The sequence below is a fragment of the Chiloscyllium plagiosum genome, chromosome 12 (genome assembly GCF_004010195.1).
Source record: "Chiloscyllium plagiosum isolate BGI_BamShark_2017 chromosome 12, ASM401019v2, whole genome shotgun sequence".
Taxonomy (NCBI): Eukaryota; Metazoa; Chordata; class Chondrichthyes; order Orectolobiformes; family Hemiscylliidae; genus Chiloscyllium; species Chiloscyllium plagiosum.
Window position 1 is genome coordinate 60,795,731 of NC_057721.1, and position 27,493 is coordinate 60,823,223.

Genomic DNA, 27,493 nt, shown 5'->3' on the forward strand with positions numbered 1-27,493 from the left:
TAGGCAGGTAGGACAGGTCATGAGGGTGGTACTGAGCTGGAAGGTTGGAGCTGGGGTGAGGTGGGGGAAGGGAAAATGAGGAAATGGTGAAATCCACATTGATGCCATAGATTCTGATTAGTCAGGAAATCAAGGGTTATGGGGAATGACCAGGAAAGTAGGTCTGAGGAGTGTTGGATCAGCTATGATCCAGATGAAAATGGAGTAGGCTTGAGTGACGGAATGGCCCTCTCCTGTTCCTATTTCTTATGGTCTTAAAACAGTCTGAGGTTTTCTCCTTCCATCAAGTGCCTTTCTAACATCGGCAGGGATGAGATGCTGGAGAAGTTGAGATGTGGGGAAGGATCCATATTTGTAGAGGCAGTGGTGGGGAATGAACACTGGAGGAGTAACTGGGGGTGTGAGGAGATTTAATCTCCAAAGACAGATGTTGGACGCTCATTGACTATTTCTAAAAGTATTTCTGAAAAAATACACTTCTTTTGTCAAAGTTTTCAAGCTTTTTGTCAAGTGTACTGAATAAAATCGGTGATGGCCATTTTCTGGTCCATTTCTCAAGGTACTGGCCTAACCAATCAGAGTCAACTTCCTCGGTTTAATGCTTGGTAGTTAATTGGTACATTCCCATGGCAATGCCTCTATCAATCCACTTGTTAAGCAACCAGTACACTCTCTCATGCAGTATGATTGTTGTTTTCCCTTTACATTATTATTGTAATTGCCTTGGTAAGACCAAAACAAAAAGCTTCAATTAAAATGTCTTTTTTCAGTAATACTCAAGTTTTGTAGGAACAAATGACTACTTATGAAAGTAATAAAAATATTTAATAGTTTAATAGCATTAAATTCTCTCAGAGCTTTTCAAATACTTGATATTGTTTTTAAAAACATCTCTTTTGTTACTGAGGTAAAGACTGGCCTCATCAACATGTCTTCAGTTCTTGATGCCATAAGAAGGCATAGTTTGCCAGCATAACACCATGCTGGAATACCTCACTGTTTGTTCCGATACTAGGTTCTGCTACAGGAGGATCAAGTTTTTACTGTAGCTGATAAATCAGGTGATAACAAGTGTTTTTTTTTTGTACTGTCAGTGCAAACACCACCACAGGAAAATCTGAGCCTTCAAGGAATAAGAAATTTGCTCATGCAGTGTAATTTACATTTTGATGAATTAGATGTGAATGTATTATATACTAGCCACACAAATCAAATATACCATACATGTCCAGTTTGAAAAGGTTGTGGATCTAATCTCCAGAATTTTATACTAGATTTCTACCGGTGCTGCTCTCTAACTGCATGAAGATGTGTCATGTAGTAATTCCCATTTCATATTTCCAATCCTTCGCGTTTCGTATTTGCAATCCTTCTGCTTTGGCTGAAATTGTTGTGTCTGTTTTTCCCTTGCTCTTTGTGAGTGGATTGTTAGTGCAAGTAAGAAGAGGTTTTATTTCAGGCTGACTATTTCACACACGTTGGGACACTGCAAATGTTTTCAAGTATAGTATGAATGGTGGAATAGTCAAGTGTTTAGGAATAGATATTAGGATCAAGCAGAGTTAACTTGGCTTCATGAAAAGGAAATCACGCATGACAAATTTATTGGAATTCATTGAGAGGGTAGCAAGCAGGATAGAAAGATTATCTTATGAGGTTGAGCCGATAGTAATTGGAATTTAGAATGAGAGGTGATCTGATTGAAACGTTTAAGGTTCTAAGGAACTTTACAAGGTAGGTGCATAATCTCAGATTAAGGGGTTATCATTTAAAAAGAAGAGAAATTTCTTCTCTCTGAGGATGGGGAATATGTGGAATTCCTCACGTTAGAGGCTCGGTTCTTAAATATTTGAGTCTGAGGCAGATTCTTAATCAGTAAAGGAATCACGATTATAGGGAAAGTGGTGTTGCAGCAAAGTGGTGTTGAGGATTACCAGATCAATATAATAATCCCATTGAATGGGGAGCGGGCTCAATGCGATATATGGCCTATGTGAGGAGAAAGTGAGGACTGCAGATGCTGGAGATCAGAGCTGAAAATGTGTTGCTGGAAAAGCGCAGCAGGTCAGGCAGCATCCAGGGAACAGGAGAATCAATGTTTCGGGCATAAGCCCTTCCTGAAGAAGGGCTTATGTCCAAAACGTCGATTCTCCTGTTCCTTGGATGCTGCCTGACCTGCTGCGCTTTTCCAGCAACACATTTTCAGCTATGTTTACTCCTATATCATATGGTCATTAACTTGAGAAATTTACTTGTGTTGGAAATTGAGGGCACAAGCCATAGATTTTCTTTTTATTTAATCCACATAGAAATCTTGTCACCAATAACTTCAAGAAGTTCTTGTTGTAATGGTTTAATTAATTAGATCAAATTTCTTCCTTCTTATTTTTGTCTTCTAGGTTGTCTATAATAAAGCCATAAGTAAAACACAGAAGGTTCGTTTTTTCACTGCAGGCGTTTTGACCAATATTGCTTCCTTATATCACTGGAATGGAATTATTGACATCCAGTTAAATGATGACAGGGTAAGACTTTTTTCTTAAGTATGATAGGACTGATATGACTGACTTGATAGCGAGTTTTGAGAGGATTTGTAGTTCAGGTTGAGGTTCTGGATGTCGGTTTGCTCACTGAGCTGGAAGGTTCTTTTTCAGATGTTTTGTCACCATACTAGGTAACATCTTCAGTGAGCCTCTGGACGAAGTACTGCTGTTGTTTCCTGCTTTCTATTTATATGTTTGGGTTTCCTTGGGTTGGTGATGTCATTTCCTGTTTTTCTCAGGGGGTGGTAAATCGGCTCCAAGTCAATGTGTTTGTTGATAGAGTTTTGGTTGGAATGCCATGATTCTAGGTATTCTTATGCGTATCTCTGTTTGGCTTGTCCTGGGATGGATGTGTTTTCCCAGTCGAATTGGTGTCCTTCCATATCTGTATGTAAGGATCCTAGTGAGACAAGGTCATGTCGTTTTGTGGCTAGTTGATCAACTCATCACAAAACAACATGACCCTGTCTCACTAGTATCCTTACATACAGATAAAGAAGGACACCACTTCAACTGGGGCAACACATCCATCCTAGGACAAGCCAAACAGAGACATCCACGAGAATTCCAACCAGAACTGAGAAAATGAATAGGAAATGACATCACCCAGGAAATGGCATCACCAACCTAAGGAAACCCAACATATAGATAGAAAGCAGGAAACATCAGTAGTGCTTCGTCTGTAGGCTCGCTGAAGATGTTACCTAGTATGGTGACAAAATATCTGAAAATGAACCTTCCAGCTCAACGAGCAAACCTACATCCATGACTGACTTGAATTGTGATCTGTTACTGCCATTTCTGATCCCTCTGTCCTTACTAGTCACTGGCCAACATTTGTTTTCTCAGCATGATCAGAATAGTTTAGCTGGTTGCTTTACACTGGACTTTGATGTAGCAAATTTGTATTTGCATACAATAGAGAACAGTAGTTATACTTGAAGCAATTTGTGACATCACAAGGATTCGGAAAGCGTGCAGTATAAATTAAGTTTGTCTTTCATCTTATTTCGACAAGACAAATAAAGTAGGAACAATTATTTCTGTAATACTGCATACTCTATACCCATTGTAAAACCTCGTAGGGTTCTGCTCCAAGGGAAACCTTTTTACCCAGTGTATATTTCAAGCATGGAACTTGCTCCCATATGGAGTAGTTGAGATAAATGGCACAAATTAATTTAAGGTGAGGGTAACTAGAAGCGCAAGAAAAAAATGGAATTAGTTTCTGTTAATAATATGAGATCATGTGCAATGGCTGAAAGATTGATGTGGAAAATAAACACTAGTATTGTTCTGATGGACAAAATTGCCTGTTTCTCTTGCTACAATACAATATGATACTGTATAAAGGTTCTATAAAACTAAACTCTATTTAAATCCTGACAGTATGTCCAAGATTCCAAAGTGGCTGGAAGAGACAGTGTTCGGGAATTTGTACACAGTTTCTTGATGGACCTTTGCTGCTCATTAAAACATGGCATAAATTTCTATGATTCCAGTCTGGGTACAGCTAAGAGGTAGGAATCTCAACATAATGGAAGCCTTGTCGAGAGTGTGGTGCATTATGCCCGAAAAGTCGATTTTCCTGCTCCTCAGATGCTGCTGACCTGCTGTGCTTTTCCAGCACCACGCTCTTGACTGATCTCCAGCATCCGCAGTCCTCACTTTCTCTTAATGGAAGCCTTGTGCCAAGTCACTCTGTATCTTGTAGTATTTTCAGTTATTAATGCTGTCATAGAATGTTCTGCCAAAAAGTATTGTGTAAATTACGTTAGATTATTGTATGCTTAAAATTTCAGTGTGCAGTGGTTGCTTAGACTAAGGAGATTCATAGATCTAAAGTAAAGCATTTTCTCCGAACCTCTGTTGGACTCAATTATGCATTCCAAGCACTTATCTGAATGTCAGTCTCTTGGACAGTATTACTTAATCATAATAATAGAATAGAATACACTTACAATAGAATAAGGACCGTTCAGTCCATGGGGCTGCGTTATACTGGGATCCTGTATTCTATTCCTACTAAACAAAATTGGTTGGGAAGTGGTTGGATACCACTAGAATGAAGGCAGGACTGCTACACTTCTGTATCAGAAAGACCTGTTTTGGAGAACTGCTGGCCAATCACAGGCTGTCAGCTCTCCAAGACTGACCACCATTATGCACCGACTCCAGTACTGACCATTGTGGGAAAACATTGGTATTATCACTAAACTATTAATCGAGAAACTCAGCCAATGTTTTGGGGACCAGGGTTCAAATCCCAACATGGCAGATGGATTACAATTCAATAATAAAAATCTAGAATGAAAAATCTACTGATAACCGTGAAACCATTGTTGACTGTTTGAAAAAAACAATCCGACTCACTGATGTTCCTCACTGAAGGAATCTCATCCTTACCTAATCTGGCCTACATGTGAATCCAGTCCCACAGCAACGTGGTGACTCTCAACTGCCGTCTGGCTTAGCAAGTCACTCAGTTGTATCAATCACTGAAGTCTCAACAAATAAAACCACATGGACCACCTGCTAAGAACCTAGGCATCAGAAAAGACAATGGCAGAAAATAGCCCTCCCAGCCCTGCAAAGTCCACCTTACTAACATCTGGGGGCTAGTGCCAAAATTGGGAGAGGTGTCTCACAGCTTGACATAGTCACACTCATGGAATCATATCTTACAGACAATGTCCCAGACACATCCATCACCATCCCTGGGTCTGTCCTGTCCCTCGGTAGGACAGATCCAGCGGAGGTGGCAGCACAGTGGTATACAGCTGGGAGATAATTACCCTGGGAGCCTTCAACATTGACTCCAGACCCCACAAAGTCTCATAGCTTCAGGTTAATTATGAACAAGAAAACTTCCTGCTGATCAACTGATGAATCAGTACTCCTCCATGTTGAGGATGGCAAGGGTGCAAAGTGTACTCTAGATGAGGGATGTCACGCCCCCCCCCACCACCAACTTCTCCCCTCCCTCCAAGAGTGGCTCAGCAGCAGCATTACTGATCCAGCAGGTTGGCTCTTAAAGGACATAGCTGCTAGACTGGGTCTGCGGCAGGTAGTATGGGAACCAACAAGAGGGAAAAACATACTAGACTTCATTCTTACCTAGCTGCTGGCTTCATATGTATCTGTCCATATCATATCATTAAGAGGACAACTTCACAATCCTTATTGGGACAAAGTCCCGCCTTCACACTGAGTATACCCTCCATCATGTTGTGTAGCATTTATCACTGTGCTAAACAGGACAGACTTCAAACAGATCTGGCAACTCAGTATCAGAGCAAATTACTGTCGATGTTGAGATTTGCACCAGTAACTCAAGACATCAATGAGGTGTTGTTGGCCATCAGTAGAGTCAGAATCATTCTCCAAACCGCAACCTCATTGCCCAGCATCTCCCCCACTCGACCATTACTGTCAAGCCAGGGGATCAACCCTGTATCGATGGAGAGTGCAAGCGGGCATGCCAGAAACAGCATATCTAAAAAAGAGGTGTCAACTTGCTGAGGCTACCAGATATTACTTGCATACCAAACAGCATACACGGCAAATAACAGCACTAAGCAATCCCATAGCCAATGGATCAGATCTTAGCTGTGCAGTCATGAATGGTGGTGGACAATTAACCTGTTCACTGGAGGAGGACGCGGCTCTTCCCCAATGATGGAAAAGACCAACACATCAGTGTAAAAGATGAAGTCAAAACTTCTGCCACAGGTGCCAATTGGATGATTCATCTCGGCCTCCTCCATTGATCCCTAGCATCACAAATACCTGTCTTCAGCCAATTTGATTCACTCCATGTGTATCAAGAAACATCTGGAGGCACTGGATTCCAAGGCTATGGGCCCTGACAACATTCCTGCAATAGTACTGAAGACTTATGGTCCAGAACTTGCTGCTCCATCCAATACAGTTACAACACTAGCATATCTTTACAAAAGAGAATGCTGAACATAGAACATAGAACATAGAAGAATACAGCGCAGTACAGGCCCTTGGGCCCTCGATGTTGCGCCGATCCAAGCCCACCTAAACTACACTAACCCACTATCCTCCATATACCTATCCAATGCCCTCTTAAATGCCCATAAAGAGGGAGAGTCCACCACTGTTACTGGCAGGGCATTCCATGAACTAACGACTCGCTGAGTGAAGAACCTACCCCTAACATCTGTCCTATATCTACCCCCCCTTAATTTAAAGCTATGCCCCCTTGTAATACCCGACTCAATACGCGGGAAAAGGTTCATACTGTCGACCCTATCTAACCCCCTAAGGTTAACAAAATGGAGGTAGTTAAAATGATGAAAGCTTCATACTAAGGTTATGAAGGTGTAGGTGTGTACTGTACGTTTAAGAGAGAATGGAAGCTGGCACAGACTTAGAGAGGTGCAAAGTGTGCTGAAAATGTTTTAAAATGTAACATTTGGTCATCACAAATAGCTGAAGCTGTGTTACCATGGTACAAAAACAAATTGAAATTCGATTGGAATTTGATATCTGGGACATAATTTAAACTGATTGGCTGAATTTGAATTTGTTTTGTAGCATGGTAACATAGCTTCAACCATTTGTGTCAACCAAATGTTACATTTTTAAAATTTTCAGCACACTCTGTGCCTCTCTAAGTCTGTGTCAGCTTCCACTCTCTCTCAAAGGTACACCTACACCTTCATAGCATGAGGCAGGCAAAAAGTATTTTTCCACTCATTGGGAAGAGCAAAACCAGAGGCTGACAATTTAAGATGGCTATCAAGAAATAAAATATCGAATTCAAAACAATTGCTACCCAGACAACGGTGTGAATGAGGAGCTTACCTCCAGAGTGATTCATGCAATAGTTTTTCTTTCTGGTGGCACTTGGGGTCGTGGTTAAGGTAACAGAGCACACTGTTTCCATTTGGTCTTGTCTTCATCAAATTCTTAGCCTTCGGTTGTAACATATCTCGGTTTGACTTCTCAGACTATAGGAGGTACATATTATCATGCAGAAAGTGTTCATTAAGTTAACTCGGTGTATTTTAATCTAATTTGTGCATCGTCCTTGAACTTGATGTTATACATTAATAGATCATTTACAAGTCTAAAAAAAAATCACTGGAATAATTTCCTTTAAACTATCGACTCTGTTTTCACATGCAGGGGTGGCAATGTAGTTCTACTGAGGTTTCTCCTGGGCTTAAAAACAGCTACAGAAGATGCGCTGGTGGCTGATCTGATGGTGAACATCTTCAAAGTTTGCCCTGATTTATTAAGCAGATTCTTCCAAGAAACACAGTATTCCTTTGTACCTAGACTTAAAACGGCCTGGCTAGATAACATCAAACTACTCCGAAAGGTAGGGTGTAACTAACTTGCACAATGTTTCCATATTTAGTTTTAATTATAACATATTGGACGATTAACATCCAATCTCTTAAACTGTCTTAAAATATTTGTAATCATAATCATCCAATTTCTTAGATTATATGACTTATAGGTATGGCTTTTAGGTTGGAAGTTAAGGTGTTAAATATACGATTAAAGGAAAAGTATGTGAAAGAAACTGATAAACAACCATCATGGAAAAGCAAGTCCTAAGTTTCATTCATGTCTAAAATATAATCAAGAACTGTAGATGCTGGAGGTTCTGAAACAAACAAAACATTCTGAAACTAGCTAGCCTTTCTGGTAACATTTGTGGAGGGAAAATAGAGTTCGTGTTTCAAGTCCAGTGACCCTTCTTCAGAACTGAAGGCAGATAGGAAAAGTATTTATGCTGATGACGGGGGGTGGGGTGGGAGTTAAAGGAGTGAGTGGATATCTGGAGATGAATCCCTGAGAGAGAGAGAGGGAGACTGAGATGGAGAGGGAGACCTAGGCAGGCGAAGGGATTGTTGGCATTAAACTAGGGAAGAAGAGAAGCTCGATTGGTGATAATGGAAACTGAGTCAAGGAAATGGGTAGGCTGTGCCAAAAGCAACCCATTTCATGGCAGGACCTAGAGTTGTCAGTGTAGGTAATAGACATGGAAGGAGATATTCATGTTCTGAAATTATTAAGCTCAATGTTGAGTCCTGAGGACTGGAAGGAAGATGAGGTGTTGTTCCTCCAACTTCTGTTGAGCTTTGCTGGAGCACTGCAATAAGCCTGAGGCAGAAATGTAGGCGTGGGTCATGGTAGTGTGTTGAAGTGGCAAGCAACTGGAAGCTTAGGATCATTTTTAAAGAGACAATGTAGGAAACATTCATCCAGTATGCATTTAGTTTGTATAGCGACTGCATTGTGAGCAGCAAGTACAGTAGATTAGATTGATCTCAGTGCAGGTAAATTGTTGCTTCACCTGGAAGGTGTGTTTAGGGCCTTAGATGAGGAGAAGACAATTGAGCAAATGTTGCACCTTTAGCGCATGATTGGGAGGTATCATGGGTGTGGGGAGATATTGGGAATGGAACAGGAGAGGACCAGGATGTCCAAGAGGAATATGTATCTGGTGGTGGCATCCCACTGGAGGTGATGAAATGGCAATTTATAATCCTTTTGATCTGGAGTCATAGAGATGCACAGCACAGAAACAGACCCTTCAGTCCAACTCATCCATGCTGACTAGATATCCTAGATTAATCTAGCTCCATTTGCCAGCACTTGCCCCATATCCCTCTACACGCTTCCTATTCATGTACCCATCCAGATGCCTTTTAAATGTTGTAATTGTACCAGTCTGCACCACTTAGTCTGGCAGCTTATTCCATAAATGTGCCACCCTTTGCATGAAAAAGATCCCCCTTAGGTCCCTTTTAAATCTTTCCCCTCTTGCCTTAAAACTATACCCTGTAGGTCTAGACTCCCTTAATCCAGGGAAAAGACCTTGTCTATTTACCTTATCCATGCCCCTCATGATTTTATAAACCTCAATAAGGTCACTGCTCAGTCTCCAATACTCCAGGGAAAATAGCCGCAGCCTATTTAGCCTCTCCTTTTAGGTCAAACCCTCTAACCCTGGCAACATCCTTGTAAATCTTTTCTGAACCCTTTCAAATTTCACAACATCCTTATAGGATGGAGACCAGAATTGCATGCCATATTCCAAAAGTGGCCTAACCAATGTAGTGTACAGCATCAACACGACCTCCCAACTCCTATACTCAATGCTCTGACCAATAAAAGAAAGCTTACTAAACACGTTCTTTACTATCCTAACTACCTGAGATTGTACTTTCAAGGAACTATGAACCTGCACTCCAAGCTCTTCTTGTTCAGCAGCACTCAGTTTGAGGTGTCCTATTCTCTCCCAAGTTATCCTTTTGTCCTTAATGTACTTGCGAAGTCCCTTTGGATTCTTCTTAACCCTATTTGTCAAAGCTATTTCATGTCTCCTTTTTGCCCTCCTGATTTCCCTCTTAAGTATACTCCTACTGCCTTGAGTACTCTTCTGAGGATTCACTTGATCTCTGCTGTTTATACCTGACATACGCTTCCATCTTTTTCTTGACCAAAACCTCAATTTCTCTCGTCATCCAGCATTCCCTGCACCTACCAGCTTTGCCTTTCACGCTTGCTGGAACATACTATCTCTGGATTCTAATTATCTCATTTCTGAAGGCTTCCCATTTTCCAGCTGTCTCTTTACCTGCGAACATCTGCACCCAATCAACCTTTGAGAGTTCTTGCTCAATACTGTCAAAATTGGCCTTCCTCCAATTCAGAACTTCAACTTTTAGGTCCTGTCTATCCTTTTCCATCACTATTTTAAAACCAAAGGAATTACGGTCGCTGGCCACACTGACACTTCAGTCACCTGCCCTACCTAATTTCCCAAGAGTAGGTATATCTGAATACTGTATCAGAAATTTTCTTGTACACACTTAACAAATTCCTCTTCACCTAAACCCTTAACACTGTAGCAGATCCAGTCTCTGCTTGGAAAGTTAAAATCCCCTCCTAAATCTACCCTATTATTCTTACAAGATAACTGAGATCTCCTTACAAATTTGTTTCTCAATTTCCCACTGACAATTAGTGAGTCTATAGTACAATCCCAATAAGGTAATCATCCCTTTCTTATTTTTCACTTCCACCCTAATAATTTCCCCGGACGTATTCCCAGGAATATCATCCCTGAGTACAATCATAATGTTATCCCTTATCAAAACACCACTCCCCCCTCCTCTCTTGCTCCCTTTTCTATCCTTGATATAGCATTTGTATCCTGGAACATTAAGCTGCCAGTCTTGTCCATCCCTGAGCCACATTTCTGTAATTGCTATGATATCCCAGTCCTATTTTTCTAACTATGCCCAAAGTTCATCTGCCTTCCCTATTAGGCCTCTTGCATTGAAATAAATGCAATTTGATTTACTTCATTCTCTGCATTGTTCCTGACTGCCCTAACTGTTTGACTTGCTCCCTTTTCCACCTGTACCAATCTCAGATGGATCTCTTTCCTCACTATCTCCTTGGGTCTCACCATTGCTCATGTAAGAAGTGCATTCTTTCAGGCAAGTGGGGAGCATTCCATCAAACTCCTGACTTGTGCTTGTAGATGGTGGACAGTCAGGAGATAAGTTATTCTTTGGAGGATTCCTAGCTTTTAACCTGCTCAGATAGCCACCATATTTATATGGCTGATCCAGTTCAGTTTCTCATCAATGTTAAGCCCTCGGATGTTGATGGTAGAATGTTTCGTGGTGATAACACCATTAAATGTCAAAGGCTGATGGTTAGATTGTTTCTCATTGGAAATGATCATTGTCTGACATTTGTGTGGCATGAATACTTCTTAAGCCTGGATATTGTTCAGTCATTGCTGCATTTGGACAAGGTCTGTTTCAGTGTCTGACGTGTCGTTAAATATGCTGAACATTGTGCAATCTTCGACAAACATACCCACTTTTGGCCTCATGTTTGGGAGAAGGTCATTGGTAAAGCAGCTGAAGGTGGTTGGGCCTAGGACACTACCTTGAGGATCTCCTGCAAAGATGTCCTGGAGCTGAGATGGCTGACCTCCTGTATAACCATCATCCTTTGTGCCAGATGTGACTCCAACCAATGAAGAATTTTCCCTCCATTTCTCATCAATTCCAGTTTTGCTAGGGCTGCTTGATGCAATACTCAGTCAAATGCAGCCTTGATGTCAGAGGCAATTACTGTTACCTCACCTCTGGAATTCAGCTCTTTTGTTCATGTTTGAACCAAGGCAATAATGAGGTCAGGAGCTGAGTGGCCCTGACTCACTGCATCAGTGAGCAGGTTATTGCTGAGCAGGTACTGTTTGATAGATTCCTTCACTTTACTGATGTGAATATTGCAACAGTATTGGCTCTTTGCCTGCTTACTGACATCACAACTACTGCACAGTACGACTTGCCCTTGACTTGCTGCAAGAATTAATCTGCAAGAAGAAAAGGAAAAGACTGTACCACAGTGGTCACTAGATATTTGTGGGCAGCTGTCTTCAAGTTCAGTAGCAAGGATTCATATTTTCTATTGCTTGTGAAATTGAGGCCAGTACTTAGTGTTTCTAGAGGTTTAAAAAAGAGAGGAAATCTCAGTATTCAAATAATGGTGCCAGCTGCTGAGCAATATGGTTTTCAGAAGCGCAAATTTGTGATAGGTTGCATGAGTGAGTTCTTTTCTGATATGGTGCAATAAAGTCAAAAATTAATCTGTCAGTGCCCAGAAATAGCTTCAGTCTAGGACAAAACTGGACCACTGTGTGTAAAGGAGGAATGGAGCTCTGTGCAGAGCAAACTCTGTCTGCCATAGAGCTTTTGAAAGTTAGAACCATTATGCTCTTTACTGCAAGGGTGATTTTGGTTGGGTCCTTGAAATCTTTTGCAATAACTCGTGTTTGATTGCATGAGAACGTTTGTGTTGCTGTGTAGCCATACTGCCTACAACAAACATTTGTTAAAACTGCAGACTTTCTGTAATACAGCAGACTTCAAGCCAGCAGATTTGCAGATGTGCTGTTGAAATTTGCCATTTTCATCACCATAAATTTTGGCAACAAATGGGGAAAATCATTTGTTGACAAGCAAACTTGTGATTTTTGATGGTAATGTTTAATATGTTTAATACATAACATTGCAGTATTTATTTAAAACTAAACTGGTAACAAAGAGATTAAATCAGTCGATCAAGTAACCATTTAATCTTTTATTTAGTGTACCCTATTAATAGATTATATGTCCAACAGAGAACTGGATCATGGATAATCTTCATATTTTTCTTTATACTTTCTACTTCTATTCCAGATTTATGAAGCTCAGCCAGAGATTTCCAATGCCTTTAGAACAAAGGAGTTCATCCCAATTCCCCACCTCCTCTCTATGGTGATGGTTACAACACTACCTCCAGTGGCTACTAAGGTCATGTTTACTCAGGGACTCAACGTAAGGGAAAACACTGTTTAATATTTACTTGTTTCTTAAAATCAAAAAAATTTAGAATATTAAACAAAATATCTGTAGAAAAACAAATTATTGCACACTCTCCATATCAAGCAGTTTCACTGCTTACCCAGAAAACCGATTCCTTTATAACATAATGAGAAAGCCAGGTAAATGCCATATCAAGTATAGTACAGGGGAGGACTGGAATGCATCTGGCCAGTCTTTTAAACAAATGGCTCCTCAATTGCATATATTCTCAAAGAAGCATGGCAAGGTACAGTACATCAGGCCTGGGAAATCTGGCCTGTTCTAACTGGATTTATAATTGTGGGGACTAGAAGAATACTCTAGGATGTGCCACTGCAAATGTCGAAAGAGTGGATTGGAATTGGTTGCTTACATCAATATTTCAAGTACGTGTATGAACCAGACTGAAATTGTTTGTGGCCAGTGTAGAAATTGTTATTAATTGTTAGAGTATTTAAGAACTTGCAAAGTTTTCAAACTAAAATGAACAAAATAATTGCATAGTTAACCTGGGCCCACCTCTGGTGCTCAATAGGTTGCCCTTTAAACAAAACAAATTATTTACTGGGAAGGATTTGAGCTAACTTTCCTGCAACAAACCTAAGGGATGAATGGGTGTAACATGCCATAAGGGTCTTTCTGACTGCACTGTGAACTCATTTCAGGTCTGGGACTTGAGTGTGGTCTGCTTTTACTCAGCACAAGCTTATCTATTTTGGGAATTTTCTTTTTGTGAGGAATATAGAAGGAAAAGATAAAGGAGGAACTCTTGGCCACTGACCTTTGGAGCTTCAGACTGTTAGGCTTGCTTTCCCTCTCAGTCATTTTCTGCAGTTATTTCCTTTATTTTAATCAATGCTATCAATTATTTCCTGACTGACCTCAGAAATTGACCATAAAAATGAAAACAAATTTAATCAAATGTCTCTTTACTTTCAGTTTGCAAACAAAGTAGTTCAACATACTACCTTCTCCCTGCTTGCATTTGTTTTGAAGAGGGCTCTGAAGAACATTGAGCATTGCCTGAATGAGGAAGTGTGGGAAAACTCTGACATTTACACTTCTGTTGAAATGCAGGACTTTGCACAGCAGTACAGAGAGAATCTCAGTAAGGTACTTCCGACTGCAGCCTCATCATGACATTCACATTTCACAAATTGTTTTTGTCAGGCTTAGATTTTGGTCATGACTTGCACTTATGTGATATCTTTTAATGTAGACAACCCTTAATGTACTTTACAAAAGGAAAAGATTAAACAGAAGTGCCAAAGAAACAGATACTGTTATGACACAGGGATCCCAAGCCAGACCCAATCGGACAACATAGTGAAATTAAAACATGCAATGCCCCTCAAAGTTACTGAATTGTCCCTAACCAGACTTTATGAATAACCAATATCAGACATGAAGTTTATAGCTTAAACAGAAATTACCGATTTATTATTAATACCATAATTTTAGCAGAGCAAAGTTGAACAACAAAATAATCTAATTCAAAACAAAAGGAAAAATTACTGGAGAAACTCAGAAGGTCTGGCTGCATCTACGGAGAGAAAGCATGGTTAAGATTTCAGGTCCAGTGACTCTTCATCAGAACTGTTCTGAAGACTCTTCTTACACAATCTTTTGAAAATGAGAATTCCAAAGATGGAGTCCTCTTCCTATCTGCCTTAAATAGGCAGTCCCAAATTTTTAAGGAGAAAGTGAGGTCTGCAGACGCTGGAGATCAAAGCTGAAACTTTATTGCTGGAACAGCACAGCAGGTCAGGCAGCATCTAGGGATGCTGTGCTGTTCCAGCAATAAAGTTTCAGCTCAGTCCCAAATTTTTAAACCACGACCCCTAGTTCTAGAATCTTAGACAACATCCTTTCCATTGTCTGCACTTGCTTGAAATCGAGGATGACATCTAGATGAGTGTTCTGATGATTGATGAGCCCAATTTTATGTCCTCAAGTAAAATCATCCTTTCCACATGCATACCTTCAAGAATCCTCAGGATCAAGAAGCCTCCCTCTTGTTCCAAATTGCAATGGATAGAAGCCCAGCCTATCCAACCTTTCATCATATGACAACCCATCCATTTCAGATGTTAGTCTGGCAAACTTGTTCTAACTGCTTCCAATGTGTTTACAACTCCCCTTAAATCAGGAGATCAATCCTTCTCATCTTGGACTCACTCTTCTCTTCCTCAAAGTGAATGTAAAATTCAGTCATGTTATGATTGCTGCTACCAAGGTTACTAAGTAATTCTGCATAATAACAGGTTCAGTACAATGTAACCTCCTCTCTGGTTGCCTCCAGAGAATCTATTCTGAAAACATACTATTGTGTAGGCTACCTTCTCCAAACTTGAGTTTTCCAATCTATTGCGGATTAAAATGCAGATTAAAAATTGAAACATATTCACATCAATTTGCAGGATTACAGTTTGCCTCGAGAAGCACTGATCAAATCATTCTAATCCTTTAGGATTAATATTATTACAAAAGGATATTTGGATAAGTTCATAGTGATTACAGTCAGTAAAGTCAATTTTTAATTTACATATTGCTAAATTTCTATGAAATTTAGATTTGCAAAGCATATACAGACTTCACTCTAGAAATATGGAACTTTTCTGGAATTCCTGAACTATTATGTGACACAATTGTGCCTTTTTTCTTCTGATACAGCATTTACCAGACATGAATAGCATTGTGTCTGCGTGGCAATCTTTGTTAAAGAACAAGGTAAAGGAAGAAGATGGAAAAGAAAAGCAGGGAGATGAGAAAAACACAAAATGCAGCAGTGTAGCAGTGCAAGCAGATGAGATTTCAGTTCTTACAGAGCACCATGGTAAGGCTTTCTTCTCAGGAGGAAGGAACAGGAAGTTGTTTGTGTGATGCATATTTTGTGATTTGACACTCAACTCCGTCTTCTCATTTTTCTTTTCTCTTTATTTGATATTGTCATGAATTCACCCATTCAAGTTTATCTCTGTCTATCTTCATCTTCAAAACTCATTGAGTAGGTAAGACTAAGTTGACAGAGATTGTGAAATTAAGATGGTTTTAAATTTTAAAACTTGACATTTTTTTAAATCTCCAGCAATTCACTGAAGGAGGGAGACTCCATATCAAATACTTTTGATGTTAATAAGTGCTTAATTTGTGCATTTAATAAAATTCATTCTTAAGGCCAGCTTCACATTTCATGTCTTTTTTCTTTAGGTGAAGATGATGCTGAGACCACTTTTCTGAAGGCAATTGTGCTCCAGGTTATGTGTCTTTATCAGAAAGTGATCCCTCATATGGTTTCTCAGTGTGCATTTGATTTCAGTAAATTGCTTAAAGGTATGTCAATGCTGTTTCTTATGCAAAGCTACGTAGTTAACAGAAGCATTTGTAAACATTTGCAAACAGCTGGTTTGAAAAGTAGAATTGGTTGGATTCAAATTAAATACATTTATTGTAGGTTGCTTCATTCCCGTTCACGTGTAGTTGTCTATATCTTTATAAAGTAGCATATCAATAGTTGCTTATTTGAAAACGTGGTACCTCTTTTCTTTATATTTATGCATTCCTTGGATGTGGCATCACCAGCAAGACCAGCATTTATTGCCCAAAATGAACTGTTCTCAGGAAGATGGTGTGACCCACCTTGAACTGCTGTACAATATGATTAAGTTATTTCAGCATTGCCATTAGGGATTTTGGCTCAGCTACAATTTTAAAAAAAGGCAGTACTGAGTAAAGGCCAAATATAGCTTAAGGCATGTGTCAAAGAAGCAAGGTCATTGTTACATCAGATCACATGGAACTGGAGCTCAGTTCTGGAGGGATCAAAGTTTGATGTCCTGTCTTGCCATCTTTTGTGTGAGACTATGTTCAGTGAAGCATGCTGCTGTTCATTCACAAGTGTGTGACTTTCACATGACTAAATGTTGGCAATGGTGATCAGACTTATGGAAACAGAAATGGGGCATAAGAGCCTAACGTGAAGACTAGTGATGGTAAACCATGAGATCAGCCCAATGGTCCAAAACCAGAGGTGGGGAATATACTGGAACTGAATTCATTGTGTTAGGACCGGCTAATGACAGATTTGGAGAGATCCCGAGATGCTGAGTGGTGGACACAAAGGCCTGCTTGAAAGCTGAAGAAAGCACAGGAGAAGGCCTATGGCACTGTGTACCATTAGCAACAGCAATAAATCAATCGGGCAGAATAAATAAAATGTAATAGAAACAAAAGTACTTACAGACCTGGGGAAGAAACAAACATTCAGAAAGTACATTATAAAGACCATATAATTTCATTTTTGTATTTTTAATTGTGAATTAAAATAGGAAAGAACTATTTTAAAACCAAGGACTGTGGATGATATTGCTGCAATCTTTAAAAGCAAGTTGCTGAAACTGCAGCTTTATTTATATTTAAGATACTTTGGCTAGCTGCTTCAGGATGATATATCTTGCAGGAACAATGCACCAGTAGTGAAGCAATTGAAATGTATAAGATGGTGGATGCTTTACTCAAAGATGCATTGTACATTGTACCCTGATTACATGCAGGGTATTGTTTATATACAAGTATTTGATAATTGTGTATACTCCTGAGAATAAGGCAGCCTGTTTTGCAACTAACTAAATTGTCTCTATTTATTATTGAAGCCTAATGGCTGATTACTGATGTTGGAGAGCTTCGCGTATAGGGATCATGTATTAAGAAATCAATAGCGCTCCCAAGATTTTTTGATTTTAGTTAAAGAATATTGATTACTTATAGGCACAGATACTAGCTATTGATTTGTGTAGTCAGAGTGAGCTTAATGAATATTTTCTAGCCAGTATAGTGATACACTAATGAGCTACATAATTTGAAGATTGATTAAAGCAGAGAGCTGTAAATTAAGACAAGAAGTGAAAACAAAAGCTGACGGAGGATGCTTAGTACATTAGACTTCATCAGTGCCTCTTCACAGCCAGAATAGGGGTTGGAATCCAGCCCAGATTAATAAATTAAATATCACTTTTCTCTGCAATAATCCAAACTGAAATTGGTTTGGGAAGTCTCAGTTCAATTACTGGTGGCTCTTTGTACATAACACTGATCTATTTCCAACTTGGCACCAATTAAACTTCATTTAGAGGTGGAAACCATGAAGACATCTGTGGTATTTCATGCTGTCACCAAGTAGATGAGTTGTTCCATTCTGCAGCAACAAACATGCCTTAATAAACGAGTCCAACAGGGCCTCTCAAATAAGTCTAATGTATGATGTCTGTACATTATTTCCTTTATTATTATAGTGAGCAAATTAGAGAGAGTGCAGAAGAATTTCACCAGGATTTTGCCTGGGCTGGAGTGATTCCGTTATGTATAAAAGGGTGGTAGAAGTGGAATCCTTCAAACATTTAAGAACTATTTAGATGAACACCTGAATTGCTATTGCATTTAAGCCAATGGGTCAGGTTCTGGAAAGTGAGATTAGAATGGGTAGATTTTTGTTGACTGGTGTGGACATGATGGACCATAGATTAGATTAGATTAGATTTCCTACAGTCCAAACCGACCCTCCGAAGAGTAACCCACTTCCCCTCTGACTAATGCACCTAACTCTACGGGCAATTTAGCATGGCCAATTCACCTTACCTGCACATCTTTGGACTGTGGGAGGAAACCGGAGCACCTGGAGGAAACCACACAGACACAGGGAGAATGTGTAAACTCCATACAGACAGTCACCCAAGGCTGGAATCGAACCTGGGACCCTGGTGCTGTGAGGCAGCAGTGCTAACTGCTGAGCCACCGTGCTGCCCTCTTTATGTGCTGTAAAAATTCTATGATTAATCCTGAGCAAAGAAAACTTGTGACAATTACAAACAATTTATTTCTTGAAGCAATGCTTTCCAATGCCTGTCCACAAATAGGTAGAATATGAAACTTACTACCAGAGGAAGTAGTTAATGAGAATGAATTAGGTGCATCTAAGAGAAACCTAGACAAACACATGTGGGAGTAAGGAATAGAAAGATGACAGTTTTATGAGTAGAATTGGCAGAAACTCGTGGAACATAGGCATTGGAGAATATCTTTGGGTTGATGGCCTGTTTTTGTGCTGTTATTGGGTGTGAGAAAGATGTTGAGTTTTACTGTGATGATAAAATCTTTAACTGCTTTTTCCAGGTATCGTGAGTGAGAAAGGGATCAGACAGGAAATTGCACCTGTTCTACAGCACCACATACTTCAGCTTGCCCTGGAGCTGCCTGCCAATAAGTTTGCTTGGTTCAGAGTTCAGGTATCATTATATTAGGCAAACCAGTGTTTTATTTAGATTGAAATTGTATTTTAAGTGTAAAGGCTCGATATCTCCTTTTCAAACAACTCTTTTCAAACTTGGCTTAATCCAATTAATTCATTGTTAATTGGCTCGGTAGCACTATCATCTTTAAATTCAAAGCTTGGGAATTTAATACATCTCTAGATACTTGAGCACTGAATCTAGGCTAACACATCAGTACAGAACTGAGGAGGTGTTGTGTTATCAGAGGATTTGTGTTTCGATGAGGTGTTAAATCATATTCGAGTGCTCTTTAAATGTGATGAGAGTTTCTATCTCTAATACCTCTCAGATGTGAATTCCAGATCCCATCACATTGCCTGAATACATTCTCCTGAAACCTTCTGCCAATTACTTTAAATAATGGCCTTAATTATTATTTCACTAATCTAAGACCCTCATAGTTTTATACTCCTCAATTAAATTTCACTTAACCTTACTGCTTCAAAGAAAACTGGTCCAAACTGCCCAATTTTTCCTTGTAGTTCAAATTTGCCATAAATTTACATAAAGCCACAAGGATCATAATCATATTAAATGCTACCAAAGTTAACTTTTCACAACATTGTGCTAATAATTCTTAAAAATGTAATATGTGTTGAACATGCAGAATTCCATATTTTGTCTGATCATAATCATAGTGAAATTTATGGTTGTAATGTGAAAATATTGTCTGATGCAACAACTGATTTATTCTGTGTATTTTCTGCAGGATATCACAAGTACAGAGAAAAATAATGGAGAGAAGTCAGTATTTTATTTGTTGATTAAAATGTATGTGACTAGTAAGAGTTCCCAACTGCAAACATCGACCAAGCATCTTATTATAAAGGTGTGTTGAGATTTTAATTGACATTTAATTCCCATAATCTGGCAATACATGTACATTGTTAACTTTCAAATAATATTGTAAATTTAGTTGGAATGTGTCAAGAAAATCTTCTTGCTATTAATTCAATACCCAAAGTAGTTTAGTCCAGTTAAATATTATTATTCTGCTAACTGTGAATGATAGGCACCAGTTTAATAATCAACATGAAAAATGAACTATTTGTCTCTTTTCCACATTTTTGAATAACTCAAGACAATATAATGACCAGTCATCTTGATGGTTGATCCACAGCTTGAACTGATGCAAGTTGTGGGAAAAATGTTTGCTGAATGGTTAATATTGCTTTCTGGATAGCCAATTGGTGAACGATAGTGCTATATTCACTTTACACTACTGACACATTTATTTGCAAAATTAAACATTACTGGCATACAATATGAACTCTGCTCAGCTACACCATTTTCAAGACATGATTCTTTACATGCTTTTCAAAGCAATTTAAACTAAATTAACAAAATGCGGTCGGCACGGTGGCTTAATGGTTAGCACTGCTGTCTCGCAGCGCCATGAACCTGGGTTTGATTCCCACCTCGGGCGACTGTCTGTGTGGAGTTTGCACGTTCTCCCCGTGTCTGCGTGGGTTTCCTCTGGATACTCCGGTTTCCTCCCACAATCCGAAGATGTGCAGGTCAGGTGAATTGGCCAGGCTAAATTGCCCATAGTGTTGGGTGCATTAGTCAGGGGCAAATATAGGGAATAGGTCTGCGCTGGGTTACTCTTCGCGGAGTCGGTGTGGATTTGTTGGGCCGAAGGGCCTGCTTCCATACTGTAGGGAACCTGGTCTACATTAAAGTACCCAAATTATAGAACAACAGCTCCTTAAAGATGCAAGTATCTTTTTATACATGGAATGCGTTTTGTTCTCACTTTTGGTGGACCATTTTGTCTTCCAAAAGAAAACATTTTGTACACAGCAGTACTGATTTCTTTCAAATATCTAAGACACTGAATTACACACACCAGCAGTGATGAGTTCGCCTGAATTTAAAGGATTCATCTTTTGAATGTATCGAGAATCACAATTCAATTAAGTTTTATCTACTGCTTAAAATCTATTACCAAACATTGTTTATTTGATTCCTATTTAAGATGGTTGAAATTTCCAGTAGTAAAATTAATACTATTATCAAATAGAACTGTGAGATCCTTTACCCTGTGTTCTCTTGTACCATTTGCTTTCCCAATGGGCAACTGTACAGTGTTACGAGCTTTTGTTTCTTGCCTAGGTTTTAAAAGAGTGTGGAATTTTTGAATACACTTGGAAAGAGCTGGAACTGTGGATGAAAGGTCTTTGGTCTGTTTCTGAATCGGAACAAGAGAGTGTCATTTTATTTCTTGAAAGGGTACGTACTGATTGTGTTAACAGATCCTGCATTCCATATTTACATAAAGTTGAAGATAATTCCATAGCAATGCAACTGTAAAAAGTACTTATCTGTCAAATTTCACAATCAAGTAGAGGAACAGATATGTTTAGTGACAAATTTATCTCTGTTACTATGTAGTAGTGTAGAGAATAGTCTTTTAGAAGATTACATTTGAATCCCAACAGGGTGGAAACTGGCCATTTAGCCCAACAAATCCGCACCGACCCTCCGAAGAGTATCCTACCCAGACCTATTCCGCTACATTTCCCATAACAAATGCACTTAACCTACACATCCCTGAACACTAGAGGCAATTTAAGCATGGCACATCTTTGGAATGTGGGAGGAAACCAGAGGACCCAGAGGAAACCCACGCAGACACTGAGAGAATGTGCAGACTCCACACAGACAGTCACCCGAGGCTGGAATTGAACCCTTGTCCCTTGCACTGTGAGGCAGCAGTGCTAACCACTGAGCCACCGTGCCGCCCATGTTCTTATAATGTGTCCTCTTGACATTTTGAAAACTCACTTACTGCTGAGTTTATAATGAATTCAATTCAAAAGAAAGACTTGCATCTATATTAGCACTGATCATAAGACCAAGGCATCCGAAGTACTTTACATAAGTACAAAAGTATCATGTCCAATTCTTCTAAGTTGATCCCTTTATCCAGTTATGGATGGTATCTTGTTGAAATAAATTCCACAGTCTCCCTTCTACTTCACATTAAATTCAAATTTCGTTTGTCAGCACAATTAAGAATGTTTGTTCGAAAATTAGTGTATGTAATGTTCAGAGAACATCTCCTCCGAACAAAGAACAAACATCTTTGACCCTTTTTTTTGCCTCTCTTATACCTCCATAGCTGTCACAAAAGGGTGAATGGCTTGTTCCTCGGAGGTTGCTCAATGCTGTAAGTAGTGTAATATGACTGTGTAACCTTGCCTTTATTTCTTGTGATGGCAAGCACTTAGCCAACAGCCTGTTTTTTGCATTCCATTAGTATACCCAAAGGTACCCCATACACTCTATGGCTAAAATCAGAAACTCAACAGAGCAGAGGGTATGTCAGTATCTTTCCACTCCACAGTAGTGGATACTGATGTCAAATTAACACCTGACACCTTTCTTGATATCATGAAGAAATTGCAGCATTTCAAATCTGTAGACCAGTTACACCCAACAAGTTGAACAGTTGATATCATGTCACTAAGTGACAGCAACACATTTGACTCACTCTTATCTTAATTTGTATGTTTGTATGTAATAAGATTATAAGTTTTGCTTGATTTCACAAGTTTCCGTTTCTTATTTGTATCTGCACAATTTTCATGAATTGCTCTGTGTTTTCCTAGGTTTTGATAAAGTTAATATCAAATCCATATCCTTACACAGACAAGATTTCAGATGCAATACAAGAGGCCAGCATGCTTCAAGCCAACCTTGGTGGACCGGACTCTGAAACCGTCAGTTTGCCTATCTCACATATTGATGGTGAGCAGGGAAGGAATAAAAAATACTGACTCTCTTTCTGTTACTATAGAAAATACAAAGAACAAAAGTAAACTTTCTGAAAATAAATGTTAATCAATCAGTTGGTGGGAGGTAATGACCCAGTGGTATTGTTGCTGGACTGTTAATCCAGAGACTAAGGTAATGTTCTTGGGGCCTGGGTTTGAAACCTCACACAGCAGATGGTGGGATTTGAATTCAATAAAAATTTGGCATTCAGAGTCAAATGATGATCATGAAACCATTCTCGATTGCTGGGTTCATTAATTCCCTTTAGGAAAGGAAGCAACCATCCTTTCCTGGTCTGGACTACATATGATTCCAGATCCAGAGCAATATGGTTGACCCTTAACTGCCTTTTAGGATGGACAATAAATACTAGTCAGCCAGCGATGAGCTCACCTCATGGATGAATTTTTAAGAAGTCTTTCAGCCAGTGACGTTAGTTCTGGTAGAACAAATTGCATAGTTGAGGGACTAGGGTTTTCAACATCATTTTATGCCTTCTCTATAATCTCATATTAGGCAATTGTGTATATCCACTGACAATGTTTTGACCACTTTGTTTAATGCTTGAAAAAATCATTTGCTATTTGCACTGAAACAAATAGTCCTGGCTTTTGCATTTAACTTGTAATTCATATTCAAATTGATGAAAGATTATCAGGGATAAGCAGGAATGTAGAGCCAAAGTTTAAAATCACATCAGCCACGAACGTAAATGGTAAAGGGACCAGTATACTACTCTTGTTCTTTGTGTTACGTTATTTGTGGTTGGCGAAATGCTTTCCATTTCAACATCAAGAATTCCCAAGACAAATATTAAATGGTTAGAAATCCATTTTCTCTGAACTCCATTTCTCTGACTCCATCAATGAATTTCACCTCTGACTTCAAAAAAGAGTGAGTCCTTATAAATACCTTTCCACTTTCTATAGCAGCAATCGTGTGGCTTCTCTGTGTAACATTACTGACAGGAGCAGTATTGTGTTGTAGACTCAGAAGCACTAGGAAATTAAATAAGACCACCCATACCTCTTTTTCAGAGGACATTTTGCCCAACAGAATGCAGAGATTTTCATCATGTCAATCCAAACTGAATTTGAACATAGATTTATGAAATGGAACGATCAACACATTATCAAATCCCCTACCAACTGAAGTGGGAGAATTACTGTGTTTACTCCCTATATTTATCCCCTATATATAAATAATGTGCAAACTCTGAAATATTCTCTTCTCATATATCACTATTGTCCATTAATCTGAATGAGGGGTGAGGAATCGATTGTGCTAGAATAAATACATCTGCTCAGTGAACATCATCCAGTGAAACACATGTAAGTGCCATGAACTGTGTAAAGTGAAATGGATCATTACTAAACCAATTATATTCACTTTGTACAGAATGATTTTCTAACCTTTTATTGTCTTTTAGATGTTCTGGATATGGTGGATGTTATTATGGAGACCAGTGAAGGTCTGAATGAAGAGATTGGATTTGCTTTGAGTGAGAATATGATTGCACAGACCTTTCCTTTCAGTCCTGTGGTTACAGCTGCTTTGGAAGCCAAGAACAAAATTATTTTAGGAAACAGTAATGGAACAGGTGAAATGATGAATGATCTTGGATCTAAAACCGTTTCTTCTGTGTGTGGCCTGAAAAGAAACATTCAATGTGTTTATTGTCTTATTATTAAGACCTTAATTGAGCCGCTCCAAATTTAGTTTCCTCTCCATTTACAGTACAGGGCCGTATTGGTCAGACCTATATTCAATGTATTTTGAGTCTGGTTCCCTAATTCTGTCATTTTAATCTTTATTCTGTTGAAATTGTGTGTTTTTGATGGGCACAAATAAAGACAAAGTATTTTCATTGCACCTCTCAATCTGATGCTTCACTTAATACACCTAAAAATTCAGATAGGATCCAACAAACAGTCATGATGATATGTGTGGAAGGTGAAAGTTGTATTCCATTTTCTCCTTTTCTCTCCCGCTTTACTTATAGTTTCGTATGGCTACATCCTTTGCTTGGAAAAAGTGAGGAGCGCAGATGCTGGAGATCAGCGTCGAAACGTGGAGTGCTGGAAAAGCACAGCCAGTCAGGCAGTATCCGAGGAGCAGGAGAGTTGACGTTTCGAGCATAAGTTCTTCATCATTCCTGACGAAGAGCTTATGCTCAAAACGTCAACTCTCCTGTTCCTCGGATGCTGCCTGACTAGCTGTGCTTTTCCAGCACTACACTTTTCGACTGTACATCCTTTGCTTGTATACAATTGTTCGACTTGCTCAGAATCGCCACATAATTGTTGAAGTAGATTTCACATTGCAGAAGCAGATGTTACTTGGTGTTATCATGAACAAATGAAGCCAAGCAATCTTTTTAAACAAAACAAGTGCATTTGTATGTGTTTTAATGGGTGAAGCTTTCAGTTTAGAGCTAACATATCTGATATCTTGAACTTGTTCTTCAACGTCTTGAACTTGAGGCTCAAAGCCTCAACTGAATAAAACTAAATAATCAGCTGTCTCATTTACTGATTCCCATCTTAATGTGCTGTTTTAGATGCTGTTCTGAGGTATCTTTCTGTTGTTATGACTGATATTCTACATGTGCAACAAGATCCATTAGCTTTGTGCCTGGTATTACAGTCATATGACAAAGAACTGGATTCATTGCCTGAAAACCAAACTATGCACAAAAATATTCTCCAGCTGCACAAGTATTACGGGCTTTGGATCCCACAACAAACCAAGCAAACACTGGTAAGAAATTGAATTTCTCTGTGGGTTCATTCAACAGCTGGGTTGGCATTTAACAGTAAAATCACTATGTGTCTATACTGTTAGTACTAATAGTATTAATTTCAAATACTCTCCGTGCTGGCGGTTTACATATTGATCATCAATTCTTGGATTCGATTCCTAGAAACATCTTGATTTTAATTAGCACGGTGGTATATATAGTGTAACCTAAAATCTATGTAGTTAGTGTTCATGTTCTGGCTCAACTCAGGTGTGATCTTTTACTACACTGTTCAAAAATGTTTCTTTTGTGTGTATCTGAGAAAAAAAAGACATTTAGTGTGTTTATTGTCTTATTGTTAAGATCTTAATTGAACCACTTAAAATTTAGTTTCCTCTCCATTTACAGTGCAGGGCCATATTGGTCAGACCTATATTCAAGTATCTTGAGTCTGTTACCTTACTTCATATTATTCTTGATCTTCTTTTCACTTTTGACATAATTAAACATGCCATAAACCTCATTTGCATCATTCTGTCTATACCAATGCACTCCACTGTTCGTGCACCACTCTCCTGATTCTTTCAAAGATAACTCCTATACCACTACCATATTGCTGAGAGGAGCTTCCCCTTGCACATTAACCCAAGTGTACCCTAGGAACCCACCTTTGACCTCATTCTCTTCACTGTCTATATACCATCTCAACTGTTCAGCCCATCATCCCAGAAAGAGTTGTGTGAATTTTATTTGAACTGCATCTAATGCAATTAAACCTATTTTCAAATAAGGAAACCAGAATTCCACTCAGAATTCCAGCAGTGGTGTCACCAAAGCCCTGTTCAGCTGCTGTAAAACTTCCTTACTTTTATATTTCATTTTGCTTGTCTTGCTGATTACTTGTTGTACTTGCATATTAACATTTTATTATACAATGATGTTATTCAGAAGCATTTATCTCATCACTGTTTGCAGGACTTGGCTGTGAAATTGACTACTACTTTCCCATACGTTGCAACAGCCACAACTGTAAAGAAGTAATTTGTGGAAACGTAGGACTTCTGAGGGGGAGTAGACTATTTGCATATTCAAGCCTGCTCTGCATTTAATCAGATCATGGCTGACTGGATTGTGGTCTCAATTTCACTTTCCTGTCCATGTCCCTAAAGTCTCTTGTCAATCAAATCTAACTCTGTCTTCAAGAGTTCAATGACCTTGCCTCCTCTGTTTTCTGGGGAAGGGAATTCCAAGTACTGAGACCAGATATTTCTCCTCAGCTCCAACTGAAAAGGGAGGCCTCTTGTTTTTAAGCTGTGCCCCCCATTTTGTCACCCCTACACGAGAAAGCATCCTCTCCGTATCCACCCTCTCATGTCCTCTAAGGGTGCTGTATGTTTTGATGAAATAACTTATCACTTTCCTAATCTCTAATGGGTGTGGGCTGACCTATTTCATCACAAGATAAGCCCATCATCCCAGGAAGAGTGAATTTTTGTGAACTGCTTCTATTGTAATAAATCTGTTTCAAATAAGGAAACTAGAATTCCACTCAGAATTCCAGCAGTGATCTCACCAAGGCCCTGGGCAGCTGCAGTAAAGTGTTCTTTCTTTGATATTCCGTTCCCCTTGCCTTGCCAATCACTTTCTGTACTTGCATACTAACATTTTGTCATTTGTGTACAGTAG

General features: G+C 39.1%; 1 protein-coding gene across 2 annotated transcripts in view; it reads left to right on the forward strand.

The window, feature by feature from the left end:
• The window catches only part of urb1 (URB1 ribosome biogenesis homolog), a 124,961-nt gene that overhangs the window by 25,201 nt on the left and 72,267 nt on the right, over positions 1 to 27,493 (forward strand). For both annotated transcript variants that reach the window (XM_043701199.1, XM_043701201.1), the window contains exons 8-20: positions 2,400 to 2,525; positions 3,933 to 4,063; positions 7,704 to 7,899; positions 12,797 to 12,934; positions 13,901 to 14,074; positions 15,635 to 15,797; positions 16,172 to 16,294; positions 19,130 to 19,242; positions 19,997 to 20,116; positions 21,403 to 21,519; positions 22,902 to 23,040; positions 24,497 to 24,667; positions 25,628 to 25,827. In XM_043701199.1, coding sequence (XP_043557134.1) covers positions 2,400 to 2,525; positions 3,933 to 4,063; positions 7,704 to 7,899; positions 12,797 to 12,934; positions 13,901 to 14,074; positions 15,635 to 15,797; positions 16,172 to 16,294; positions 19,130 to 19,242; positions 19,997 to 20,116; positions 21,403 to 21,519; positions 22,902 to 23,040; positions 24,497 to 24,667; positions 25,628 to 25,827 — 1,911 coding nt within the window. The remainder of the gene's footprint in view (positions 1 to 2,399; positions 2,526 to 3,932; positions 4,064 to 7,703; positions 7,900 to 12,796; positions 12,935 to 13,900; positions 14,075 to 15,634; positions 15,798 to 16,171; positions 16,295 to 19,129; positions 19,243 to 19,996; positions 20,117 to 21,402; positions 21,520 to 22,901; positions 23,041 to 24,496; positions 24,668 to 25,627; positions 25,828 to 27,493) is intronic.